The sequence below is a fragment of the Pelophylax lessonae genome (genome assembly GCF_965119305.1).
Source record: "Pelophylax lessonae genome assembly, chromosome: 9".
Classification (NCBI taxonomy): domain Eukaryota; kingdom Metazoa; phylum Chordata; class Amphibia; order Anura; family Ranidae; genus Pelophylax; species Pelophylax lessonae.
Window position 1 is genome coordinate 12,087,476 of NC_138776.1, and position 14,130 is coordinate 12,101,605.

The following is a 14,130-nucleotide window of genomic DNA, read 5'->3' on the forward strand; positions in this document are numbered from 1 at the left end:
ATGACATCAGATGTTGGTTGGATGGTGTCATCACTTGCTGGTAGAATGACATCAGATGTTAGTGGGATGGTGTCATCACTTGCTGGTAGAATGACGTCACTCGGTGGTGAGGTAACGTTTCTACTTGTTGGTTGGAACAGTCGGTAGAATGGCTTGAAATATATTAGGAGCAGTACCAGCAGCATGGTAATAAGCCCCAGAAAGCATTCTGACCGTTGCTCAGTAACAATATTTATAAGCAGGGGTGGGACTGTGTTCTCAAAGGCCACCCACCCCTCGGACCAGACTGACCAGAGTCCGGCGACCAGCCATAGGTACCAGTCACCAGCATTTATAGGCAGGGGTAGAATTATGTTCTCAAAGATTGCCCCCCCGCTGTTCCAGATATCGATCAGTAGATAAATTAATGCACTCAGCTCCAGGAACATCAAATAGTGTCCTAACATTCTGGCCAGGTAATTTTGGTGCAGGATGTACTTCAGAATGAGAAAAATTATCAGGACTGCCCATCTAAACCAGGATGGAGTGCAGGTCAGGAATGAAAACCAGCTGATAGGGTCTGGAGGGTTATTTTCAATTCCTCTTACTGTTTCCTCCACTGGCTGCTCTGTCCTCTTCATGTTCTCCTCTTCCTCCTCCATGCGGGTCTCTGGGGACCCTCTGATGGCATCTCTGGGTACAGCCCATGGGTACAAAATTCTAAAAATCAGTGGAATCTCCGCTGGCTGCTTTGTTGTTTCCACAACTTCTTCCTCCTCTTCCATGCGGGTCTCTGGGGACCCTCCGATGACATTTCTGGGCTCCTCAATGGGAGTCTCTGGGGACTCTCTGATGACATCTCTGGGTACAGCCCATGGGTACAAAATTCTAAAAATCAGCGGAATCTCCGCTGGCTGCTGTGTTGTTTCCACAATCCCCTCCTCCATGTGAACCTCTGGGGATTGTATGATGGTATTTCTGTCTACTCCCCAAGGGAGAAACAGCATAAGAATGACGGTAAGGATTTTAGTCGTCATTTTCGGTTGAAAAGAATAACTGACAGGAAATGCCAATTACTATTAATGAAAGATTAGTATCTGACAAATAATACCAATCAATAAATTGACTCTGAATTCCAATTACTGGAAATAATGTGATGAAATACAATTCAATCACTCAGGCGCTCTGCAAGAGAGATGCTTCTTCTGTGCAGTCCAAGAGCCAACTGCCAAATTCTCCCTGTGTTCTGCTATTTATGGGCTGCAGACAGGTCATGTGACCACCACTGACAAATCATAATGTTCGTGAATTCTGTGTGCTGGCTGCAGGTCATGTGACCACCACTGAGAAATCATAATGTTCATGAATTCTGTGTGCTGGCTGCAGGTCATGTGACCACTACTGTGACATCATAGTGCCTGTCCATGTCTGTGCATGTAAACAACCTGCAAGTCTCTCTTTACATTCCTTTGCCACTGCTTCAATCTAAATCTTCAAATTATATGGAATACTTTGTGTTCGATATATTCACCAACGTCAAATGTTTCCTATTGGGTGTAATATATATATTATATGAGACTTTAGGAGCAGAATGGAGTCATGGGGGCAATAAAAAAAAACGTTTACAGACCGACTGTAGTGAGAAGAAAATTAAGATGTTGCCTAATTTAAAAAAAAAAAATATATATATATATGTATATATATATATATAGATATCTATCTATCATCTATATATATTTATTTATTTATTTTATTTCAGGTACTTATATAGCGCTGTCAATTTACGCAGCACATATATATATATAATGTTATAATCAGAGCAGATTATAGTTTATTATTATTAATTGTATTATTATATTTTAATTCATTAGTTTTATTCATAGATGATAGTATATTTTATATTAGTATAATATTAATAAGATGTAATAATATATTTTGTTATTAGTTTATTTTATTTTCAACTTTATTAATGATATTATTATTTGTAATATTTAAAATCATATTAATTATGATTATTGTAAATATATTAATACACTTAATAACATTAATAATAATAAGAATAATATTAGTAATAATAATAGAAGTGTAATGAAATATTTCTAGGTATTCGGCCGTTAGAAGTCTCCTGTGTTGGTGTTGTGTTGAGATGTCACTTGCCTGTAATGAACTCCGGTGCCGCTAGAGGCCAGCACTTCCTATACCGTGCGATCACTGTGGCTTCCTGCCTGTGATCACCATAGAGCTCCGGTGAGGGAGACACAATTCTATTATTATTATAGCAATTCATCATCTCCTCCCATTTCCACCATCAGGATTATTATTTTATTATTTCTTACCGGAACATTAATCATTATCTGTACACAAATCATCATTTCTATCATTTATTATTATTATTATTATTATTTCCTCCCAGATCTACAGTGAGGATTATTTTATTATTGTTACTGAAATATCAATAATCATCAGAAATCATCATTTCCCCCATTTATTATCTCCTCCCATTTATTATCTCCTCCCATTTATTATCTCCTCCCATTTATTATCTCCTCCCATTTATACATTGAGGATCATTATTTTATTAATTGTTAAAACATTTTATAATCCTCATAGCAGAAATAACAATATTTTATAATACTTTCTATCATTTATTCTTATTTGGATCCTCTGTGGTGCATTTTTGGTGCCTTTGGATACGCTGCGTTTTTTTTATGCGTTTGCACTGTGGTGCCTTTTCAGTGCATTTAGATCCACTCTGGTGCCTTTTTGATGCGTGTGGATTGGGGATCGATGGATTAGGGATCGGTGGATCAGGGATCGGTGGATCAGGGATCGATGGATCAGGGATCGTTGGATCAGGGATCGTTGGATCAGGGATCGTTGGATCAGGGATCGGTGGATTAGGGATCGGTGGATTAGGGATCGGTGGATTGGGGATCGGTGGATCGGGGATCGGTGGATCAGGGATCGATGGATCGGGGATCGGTGGATTGGGGATCGGTGGATCAGGGATCGGTGGATTAGGGATCGGTGGATCAGGGATCGGTGGATCAGGGATCGATGGATTGGGGATCGGTGGATTAGGGATCGGTGGATCTGGGATCGGTGGATTAGGGATCTGTGGATTAGGGATCGGTGGATTAGCGCAGTGTTTCTCCATTCCGGTCCTCAGGACACTAACAGGCCAGGTTTGCAAGAAAACTGAAATACATCACAGGTGATATCATTTGCTGCTCAGTGATTGCAGTATTCTAGTCTGCATCTCCCCAAGGTAATACTTAAAATCTGGCCTGTTAGTGGGCCCTGAGGACCGGAGTTGAGAAACACTGGATTAGGGATCGACTGATTATTGGCAAAGCTGATCTATCGAGGGCCGATCTGCACTTCCCCCGATATATCGGAATCGGCCCCGGAGGTTACTGATATTGGCAATATTTAGGGAAAGTGCTGTACCGGAGTGATGGGTGCAGCTAGAGGCGTCACCCCGGTACCGGCGTCCATAGCCAAGGGTCGGCTGTCTTGTAATGACATCTGATGTGGCTGAGAAGCCGCTCGGCTGTCATTACAAGGAGCGGGAGGGGACGTCCCCCCCCCCCCCCCCCCCAAGGCCATAGAGGCGATCAAAGCGAATCTATTCTTTGGTCACCTCTGGGACTAGCTGGCCGCACCGTCGGATCATTTCTCGGGTGAACAGGTGGAAGCGGGGAGGAGGTCCCCTTCCAACGTTTGAGGTTTCCAGAGGTTCAAACTACCGGCTGCAAGAAAAAAAAAGGAAGAAAAGAAAAATATATATATATATGAGAGAGAGAGAAAAATGTGCTTTTATTTTTTTTTTCTTAGGAGCCTGCAGAGCATTGCACCCGCAAAAAACACATCACAGGTGTAATGTCAGGCTCCTGCAGACTCTCAATACCGCTGTCTGCCCAGTACCTCCATACCTGCACTAGGGGCAGACAGTTACTGAAGGGTCGGAAGAATCGCTGAACTACCAGAGCACTCACTAGCGCCCCCACAGTTCATTGAGAACTACAACCTGTCTGCCACAGTGTAAGATGGGACTTGTAGCTCATGAATATGAATATTCTCATTACACATTCCTGGGTTAGGATGAGAAGTAGTGGGAGACTGGAGGAGTCACAGGGCAATGTACATCTCTGCCAACACACCACAACAAGGACTGTCCAACATTTTATTGTAGAATGATCACATCATAATGGAGGAAGAATGATTGACAGCTGTGTGGGCGGATATTGGTGATCAGTGGGAAGAATGTCCCTTACATTGGTGATCAGTGGGAAGAATGTTCCTTACATTGGTGGTCAGTGGGAAGAATGCTCCTTACATTGGTGATCAGTGGGAAGAATGTTCCTTACATTGGTGGTCAGTGGGAAGAATGTTCCTTACATTGGTGATCAGTGGGAAGAATGTCCCTTACATTGGTGGTCAGTGGGAAGAATGTCCCTTACATTGGTGATCAGTGAGAAGAATGTCCCTTACATTGGTGGTCAGTGTTATCTATGGTTTCCTCCAATGCAGTGATATAATTGTTGTGTTTTTTCTATCTGTGTGTTTTCTCAGATTCATTTGATTTATAAGACTTCTATCACTGATACAAAGTTTGGATCTCATTAATGATCTCTCTTAGATCTGTGCGGTTCTGGCGGCTGTAACTGAAGTGATCCGCTCTCAGGGAGGGAAGGAGACAGAAACAGAATACTTTGCTGCTCTGGTGAGTGATTTCTCCGCATGTTTGCCATTGTTTTCATTTGTGGAATGTGCGGCTCTATAATGGAAATCTGCAATCAGATATAAGGAATAATATTATGGACGGCAGTACTCCTGTCAGTAATATTTGTATTTTGTTGAATATTTACATTATAGAGCCGCACGTTATGAAGCATGAATACATAAACCTTTACTGTGTGCGGTTTATTTTTTGGGCTATTGCACAATTTTTTTAATGTATTTTTCTAATGTATTCTGAATTATGAAGATATTTTGTGTTTTGCATTTTAGACCTTTGCTTTTAATATATTAGAGGGAAAATAAACTTCTGTGGACCTTGCAGCACATCGCCTAAAGGAGATTTGCTCAGTCCATGTGGGTTCTGTCCCCTCGCTTCTCTGTAGAGCTTTGTCATTGGTGGACACTTACTCTATAAACCTTTGGATTGTGTCCTATTATCACAGTCCGGTGTGTCTTCATGGGAAGTTACTGAGGTAATATTAGGATGCCCCCCTGGCAGGTGATATGGGTTCAACCATGGCAAGATATCTAAGTACCAGCTGGTCTTCTCCAGAGCTCCTGGTGGTGGTAAAGTGTGGGAATCTCTAGTGATTCTGGTTTACTTTGCTGCAAACACCAGGTTGCAGGCTTCAGGATCTCCCCAAGGGGTTGCTGAAGCAGAAGGGTTATGGTGTGGAGATTATTTTCAGGTCGGTAGACAAATAAGTAGTTGGGTCCACATAGGGGGTCATGATAGTCAGCAAGAGAGTAGTCTGTTCCAGGCAGAGGTCTTGGCAGGCAGCAAGCAAGGATAATAGTCCTGTCCAGGCAGAGGACATGGATGGCAGCATTCAAGATAGTAGTGAGGTCTAGACAGAGGTTATGGCAGTGAGCAATCAAGAGAGTAGTCAGGTCCCAGCAAAAGTCATGGCTGTCAGCAAACGAGAGAGTGGTCAGGTTCAGGCAGAGGTCATGGTAGGCAGCAGGCAAGGACAATAGTCTGGTCCCGGCAGAGGTCATAGCTGGCAGCATTCAAGAGGGTAGTCGGGTCCAGGCAGAGGTTATGGCAGTCAGCAAGCAATAGAGTAGTTTGTTCCAGGCAGAGGTCATACCAGGCACGAGAGTTGTCAGGTCCAGGAAAAGGTCAAAGGTCGTGGCTCTCAGCAAGCGAGAGTGTGGTCAGTATCAGGCAGAGGTCATGGCTGGCAGCAGGTAAGAGCCAGCTATATAGCGCTTGCTTCAAGTGAACCAATGCTGGACAATAGCTTGTCAATACAAAAGGTTTTAAAAAAGATTTTTTAGTTTGGTAGGCCTTAAATATATATATGACACATTAAACCTTCATACAGTGCTTGGTGCTGATATCTTAACCACTTCCTGCCCGCCCTATAGGCTATTGACAGTGGGAATGTGGTTGCATTATCCTGACCGGACGTCATATGATGGCGGCAGGATAATGCGCTCTACGCACCCCCCCCCCCCCCCCGGGGGGCGCGCAGAGTGGCGATCGGTGCTGCAGCGTGTCACTCTGACACACCGCATCTCCAATCTCGGTAAATAGCCTACTGACGTTGGCTCTTTACCATGTCACCAGCTGTGTCCAATCACAGCTTGTCACATAGTAAATAGGAAGTGCCGTTGATCTGCTTTCCTTAGTTCGTGCCTTACAGGCACAAGTATAGGAGAGCCGATCGGCGGCTCTCCTGATGGGGGGGGGAGGGGTCTGCACTGGTAATCAGAGCATTGATTACCAGTGCAGATCATTAGGGGAGGATGCCACTAGAACCACCAGGGATTCCCACCCATGACCCCAGGGATGGCAATCAGGGCTCAGGGAGTCCGCCAGTGCCCTCCCCATCAGTGCTGCCCACCAGTGCCCTTCATTGCCATCTATCAGTGCGCCTCACCAGTGCCCATTATTGCCTATCAGTGCCGCCCATCAGTGGCACCTATCAGTACCCACCAATGCCGCCTATCAGTGCCGCATATTCGTGCCACCCCATCAGGGCCTCCTCATCAGTGCTGGAAAAAATGTATCTATTTACAAAATTGTATAACAGTAACAAAAATTTTTTTTTTTTTTTTTTTAAACTTTTCGTTTTTTTTTTATTTGTTTAGCAAAAAAAGAAAAACCTTGCGGTGATCAAATACCACCAAAAGAAAGCTCTATTTGTAGGGAAAAAATGACATAAAATTTGGTTTAGGTACAGTGTTGCATGACCGCGCAATTGTCATTCAAAATGCAACAGCGCTAAAAGCTGAAAATTGGCCTGGGCAGGAAGGGGGTGAAAGTATCCTGTATTGAAGGGGTTAATTGAGTAATGTGCAAGGATGTGTATATATATATATGTGTGTATAACACAGTGTGTGATGAATAACAAATGATCTTAAGGCTCCGTTCACATCTAGGCGTTTTGGGGCGTTTTTGGGGCGTTTTTCTGCTCTAGGATCAGCTCTCAAAACGCCCAACAAGACAAATCCTATTCATTTCAATGGCCCCTGTTCACATCTGAGCGTTTTGACGCTGTATACAAAACGCCCAACGCTCAAAAAAGTACATGAGCTTCTTTTTGGGCAGATTACAGGCGTTTTCCATTGATCTCTATTCAATCTAAAAACGCCTGCACAAAAATCGCGGTAAAAATCGCGGTAAAATCGCGGTAAAAAACGCCGCAAAAATCGCGGTAAAATCGCGGTAAAAAACGCGCGAAAAACGCTACGCTCAGGTGTGAATGTAGCCTAAAATAATACTTGAAGTAAATAACACAATAAAAGTATAAGGAATAAATATTTAGATATAATAAATGCAGTATTATAAAGGTGAGGAAGATGCTATATTTAAAGTGATTAAATCAATCAGGTAAAAAAAAAAAAAAAAAATTATTATTATATATATATATATATATATATATATATATATATATATATATATATAATAATCAAGCAGTAAAATTTGTATGTTTTTTCAATAACAATTCATATAATAATTCATAAGTGACTCAAGTGCAAATGTGTGGGTAAAAAAAGTCCATAAAAAATAGTTCAGAAGTGACTCAGGTGAAAATATTCAGGTTAATCCAATGCCAATAAAAGAAGGAAGAAGTTCAGGTGCTCTGTGTTGAATCCTCCAATGATCACTGTTGGTACTTTTTGATGTCAACGTGGGGGATAATAGAAGAACACACTCACCAGATGATGTGGGTCTTGTATACCTTATGGTATTAAGACCTGTATACTCTTATATGGCCACCAGGGCCAAAGTAGACACTGCTGGGCTTTGTAGTACCACAGTACTTGGGAATTCCCTCTCCTGGATGCCTCGATCCACAGGGTCCGGTCAGGGTATGCAGGATAAAAAAAAGCTCCAGATAGTGTATTACCGTGAAAAATATATGTGTAATAAAATTGGTCGGTATACAGTACATGAAATAGTAAACAAACCGCCAGCCGTAATGGTGCCCGTGAGTGGAGAGCGGTGAATACCGGCTTGCGTTCCACTCAGGCACCCGTGACGTAAGCAGCGTGCGTTCCACCAATACGTATGAAGACGACCTCTGAAGAAGTCACATTCATACATGCACATAGTAAGGCCAATTTGGGCAGGATCCAATTCACCTACCAGCATGTCTTTGGAGTGTGGGAGGAAACCGGAGTATCCAGAGGAAACCCACACGGGCACAGGGAGAACATGCAAACTCCAGCCAGATAGTGTTGTGGTTGGGATTCGAACCAGCGACCCTTTTGCTGCTAGGTGAAAGTGCTAACCACTACACCCCCCACTGTGCCGCCCACCGCACCACCACTGTGCCGCCCACCGCACCACCACTGTGCCGCCCACCGCACCACCACTGTGCCGCCCACCGCACCACCACTGTGCCGCCCACCACACCACCACTGTGCCGCCCACTACACCACCACTGTGCCGCCCACTGCACCACCACTGTGCCGCCCACTGCACCACCACTTTGCCGCCCACTACACCACCACTGTGCCGCCCACTGCACCACCACTGTGCCGCCCACTGCACCACCACTTTGCCGCCCACTGCACCACCACTTTGCCGCCCACTACACCACCACTTTGCCGCCCACTACACCACCACTTTGCCGCCGACTACACCACCACTTTGCCGCCGACTACACCACCACTTTGCCGCCCACTACACCACCACTGTGCCGCCACTGCACCACCACTGTGCCGCCCACTGCACCACCACTGTGCCGCCCACTGCACCACCACTGTGCCGCCCACTGCACCACCACTGTGCCGCCCACCGCACCATCACTGTGCCGCCCACCGCACCACCACTGTGCCGCCCACCGCACCACCACTGTGCCGCCCACCGCACCACCACTGTGCCGCCCTCCGCACCACCACTGTGCCGCCCTCTTTGCCACCACTGTGCCGCCCTCTTTGCAACCACTGTGCCGCCCTCTTTGCCACCACTGTGCCGCCCTCTTTGCCACCACTGTGCCGCCCTCTTTGCCACCACTGTGCCGCCCACTACGCCACCACTGTGCCGTTACAATGGCATCTGAAAATTTGGTGGGATATATTAGGCAGCACATGAACATGTTGTCCATGAAGTTGATGTGAACACAGAAAAAAATAATGGGGATTGCAGTTTGTTGTTTATGGGGCTGTGAAGCCCATGGTGACCCGTGTCCACAGCCATCAGCTTCTACAATGGTCACATGACCATCAGAACTGGACCAGGGAGTGATGGAAGAAGGTGGCCTGGTCTGATGAATCACGTTTTCTTTCATGTGGATTGCTGGGTGCGTCCCTTACCTGGGGAAGAGATGGCACCAGGATGCGGTATAAGAAGAAAAGTCAGCGGTGGCAGTGTGATGGTTTGGGCAATGTTCTGCTGGGAAACCTTGGCTCCTCCCATTCATGTGGACGTTACTTTGGTGTCCATGCCTCAACGGGTGAGGGCTGATTTAGCAAAAGGGGTCCATATTCAATATTAGGTGGGTGGTCATAATGTTATGGCTGATCAGTGTGTGTGTATATATATATATATATATATAGCTACATATTTTTTTTCTCTCCCCCCATAGATGACCACTCTGGAAGCCGTTGAGTCCGCGGAGTCGCTGTCTGCCGTTGCCTACCTGCTGAACCTGGTTCTGAAAAGGTCAGTCTGCCTGTCTGTTCCCCAGTGGTGGGCGGGGCTTTGGTCCTTCATCTTGCATTCATCTAATGATGTATTTCAGGGTTCCAGGTCCTGTGCTGATTAAGAAATTCTCGGACACATCGAAGGCCTTCATGGATATTATGTCCTCACAGGCCACCAGCGGCAGCACCTCCGCTCTTAGATGGGTAAGTCGTGTTCCTTGTGTTCCTCTGTGTATAGAATTTCCTGTTTCTGGAATATTAGAGAAGCGGGGTCGTGTCACCTACATCTGATGACATTTTATGGTCGATGCTTTTGAGATTTAGAGTGTCTGTATTTTAAAGTGGTTCTAAAACCTAAATGTTTTTACCCTTAACTACTTCCCGCCCGCCGTCAAATGACAGTGGAGCGGTTCCAGGTTTAGTTCTGGGACTACGTCATATGACAGCGCTTTAGTACGGCCGCTCTCGTGTGCCCGCAGTGCGGCAATTGTGGAACACAGCGCAGCTGTGATTGGTGACGCTGAGGGTGACCCCGATCTTAGTAATGGCGTGTCTCTCTACCCTTGTGATCGGCTGTGTCCAATCGCATGTAAATGCCAAAGTGCAGTTTATCGTCTCTCCTTGCCTCGCAATGACAGAGTGTGTGAAGAGGAGAGCCGATCAGCTCGCCAAAGGAGCTTCACCAAAGTATTGAGTAAAGGGTGTGAATACTTATGTACATGGGATTTTTTCCTTTTTTATTTTGAATAAATTTGCAAAGATCTCAAACAAACTTCTTTCACATTGTCATTATGGGGGAAAATTTGTAGAATTTGGAGGAAAATAATTTTATCCATTTTGGAATAAGGCTGTAACATAAGAAAATGTGGAAGAAGTGAAGCGCTGTGAATACTTTCTGGATGCGCTGTACGTCAATGGAGTATTTTAGATTTTTTTTTATGGCAATTAGGGACAGGTGGGTGGAAGAAAGGGGTGGGAGAGAGTTCTTGTTTTGCCCAGAGTTGGACTTTACGTTTTCCCAGAGGCAGGTTATAAAGAGGATTTTCAACCTTCACGACCCCCCCTATATATTTATTTTTTTCTTGTTCCCCGCTTACCTAATGCTGAGCAGGCCACACTTTAGATTCTCCCCCCACACCGAGGATCCTGCATTGTCCGGGCTGAGATCCTCTTCTCTGCAGCCGCTGCCGCCAGATCCCGCACCACCATGGTTATCTGCGACGTCATCGAGAAGGCTGCGCCAGCTTTCTACCTTCCTCCACCCCCCATAATTTTCTTTCTTGTCCCCCCTGCTTACCTAATGCTGAGCTGGCCACGCTTTAGATTCTCCCCCCACACCGAGGATCCTGCATTGTCCGGCTGAGATTCTCTTCTCTGCAGCCGCTGCCGCCAGATTCCGCACCGCCATGTTTATCTGTGATGTTATCGAGAAGGTTGCGCCAGATTTTCTGGGTTCTGGCACAGCCTAACGATGACGTGCCGCTAGGCCCACCCCCCCTCCTCTGTTATGAGTGCAGCGAGTTTCGTTATCTGGTGAAGTAGATGTCTGAGGTTTGGGTCCATTGGCTTCATTTCGTATGCCTTTGTGGGACGCGGCACCATTTTAGAGGTGTGCGCTGACTATATTTCATGAAACGCCTCACGAGGTCGCATAGCCCTGGTCATGACAACGTTATCGACTAGAGTCGCAGCGTGCCTCTGGTCACAGCACCCCATTCCAAGATGGCGTGGTGAACTGCCGGGAGTGGTGCCCCCTTGGTTCCAAGGTCTGGTGAGTAGTGTCCCCCCTTCTTTTCTCTACGAAACGCTGGGGTGGACGCGGTTTTCCCAGAGGCAGGCTATAAAGAGAAATTTCCACCTTCCTCCACCCCCCCATAATTTTCTTTCTTGTCCCCCCCGCTTACCTAATGCTGAGCTGGCCACACTTTAGATTCTCCCCCCCACACCGAGGATCCAGTGTTGTCCGGCTGAGATCCTCTTCTCTGCAGCCGCCCCCAGATCTCGCACCACCATGTTTATCTGTGACGTCATTGAGAAGGCTGCGCCAGCTTTCTACCTTCCTCCACGCCCCATAATTTTCTTTCTTGTCCCCCCGCTTACTTAATGCTGAGCTGGCCACACTTTACATTCTCCCCCCACACCGAGGATCCAGCATTGTCCTGCTGAGATCTCTTCTCTGCAGCTGCCACCGCCAGATGCCACACTGCCATGTTTATCTGTGACGTCATCAAGAAGGCTGCGCCAGCTCTTCCGGGTTCTGGCGCAGCCTACCGATGACCTACCGTGCTGCTAGGCCCGCCCCCCCACCTCTGTTACGAATGCAGTGACCTACTCGTTTCGTCATCGGACGTCTTCCAGGGATTAATTTTTTTCTGAATGAATTTTGCACACTAACTTAAGTAGTTACATAATATTGATGTTTTTCTTTGCACAGAACTTTCTTGTATTTTTTCTGATTGTATTAATTGATACTTTTTGCACATGTAGCACTTTTATGTATTGTGGTTGGTAGATTCATACATATGTGGGGGCACAGATTGTAGTTGAACGGTGATATCTCTGTCCATTTTCATATACTTTTGTACATGTTATTCTGTAATTTCCTGATTATTAGGTCTTTTTCTTTTCAGATTGTTTCATGCTTGTCAGTACTGCTTTGGAAACAGGACCTGTCTGCATGGAGTTATCCCTCCACTCTGCAGGTGTACCATGGCTTACTCAGCTTCACTGTCCATGCAAAGCTGAAAGTAAGTTTTAGACAAGGAACAGCGAGAGACCTTAGTAAAGGAAACCTTCAGTGGTCTGTGGGTACTATAGTATTATCTGACCCACCGTGTGTGATTTGTTGTAGGTGCGGAAGGCTGCTCAGCTTGGCGTTTGCTCCATCCTGAAGGGCAGCGAGTTCATGTTTACAGACTCCGCCCCCGCTCAGCATCCTGCTGCCCAGTCCACGGCAAAGTTTTGTGTCCAGGAGATCGAGAAGTCGGGAGGTAAGAGTTTTGTATTGGTGGGAAGGAACAGAGAGAGGGCAGAGTAGGGAGCTGAGCATGGAAGGAAAGAGTGCAGAGACAGCATGTGAGCCGATCAGATATACAATGGATGTAAAAAGTCTGCACACCCCTGTTAGAATGTCAGATTTCTGTGATGTAAAAAAAATTAGACCAAAATAAATAATTTCAGAATGTGACCTATAAACTGTACAACCCAGTTGAACAACAAACTGAAATCTTTTAAGGTGGAGGTAAGTAAAATAAAAAAACGAAAATATGGTTGCATAAGTGTGCACACCCCTAAACTAATACTTTGTTGAAGCACATTTTGATGTTATTACAGCACTCAGTGTTTTTGGGGAGGAGTCTATCAGCATGGCACAATTTCTTTAAAAAGTTGACCATGTGCTTTTTTTTTTTCTTCCTTGCGCCAAGTTCAGTAATTTTTCCCCTCATTGTGACCCTATGGTCCTCCCATTGGAGAGACGGAGTCATTTCATGGATGGTCCTCAGGGAAGCTCAGGGTTTAGGAGCGGCCGCTCTCAGTAGCGATGAGGCATGAGAGAAATCACCATCTATAGGTGGCTTCGCTAGTGACCCCCGCCTCGGTTCCCCTTGTCTGATCCCCCCTCGGTTCTCATTGTCTGGGTGACCCCCCTCGGTTCCCCTTGTTTGGATGACCCCCCCCCCCCCTCAGTTTCCCTTGTTTTGGTCACTGTGTTCCCCTTATCTTTTGGCCTGGTGTTCCCCCTTTCTCCTTATTTCCTGTCTTGGTTACCCCCATTGTTCTTATTTCCTTTTTTCATGATCCGTTCAGCCAATATTTCTATTAGTTTTCTGGGAGTTTTGTTTGCAAATACCGTACTTAATCTGGTTGCAAGATTGTATCTGTATCTGCTAGTTCTGATTGATTTGTGATTTGTTTGGGTAACCATTGTGACTTAACCATCCTTTTTTATTCTTCTAGAAAATCATGCTGAGTTTTCATGAAGAGCAGGAAATATTACCGGACACATTCCTTGCTAACTTTCCCTCATTAATAAAAGTGGATATTCACAAGAAGGTGACGGATCCCAGCGTAGCCAAAGGGATGATGGGATGCCTCCTGTCTTCTCTGAAAGCCAATGGTAAGTCCAGATAGTTTTTTTTTTTTTTATTGGCTGACAACACTTTTGCTGCACTGAAATCCCAAGCGGTGTTGTCGGCCCCGCCCAGTAAGTTCCCAGTTTTACAAAAAGTGTGTGTTAGGAGAACTGGATCCAAATGGGAAAAGCAAATTTAAACGAGTGAGGCAGCTCTGTTATGTGGGGTACCCCTG

The 14,130-nt window shown here is 45.5% G+C and overlaps 1 protein-coding gene across 1 annotated transcript; it reads left to right on the plus strand.

Moving 5' to 3' along the window:
* Window positions 1–4,622: 4,622 nt before the first annotated feature.
* Window positions 4,623–13,802, plus strand: LOC309564163 (RRP12-like protein; the record flags this gene model as incomplete). The annotated part of the gene is made up of 6 exons (XM_082268790.1): window positions 4,623–4,705; window positions 9,765–9,841; window positions 9,921–10,026; window positions 12,453–12,569; window positions 12,674–12,812; window positions 13,780–13,802. Exons 2-6 carry the CDS (start codon window positions 9,765–9,767, stop codon window positions 13,800–13,802), a joined length of 462 nt encoding a protein of 153 aa, XP_082124916.1. The 5' UTR covers window positions 4,623–4,705.
* Between the last annotated feature and the right edge of the window lie 328 nt (window positions 13,803–14,130).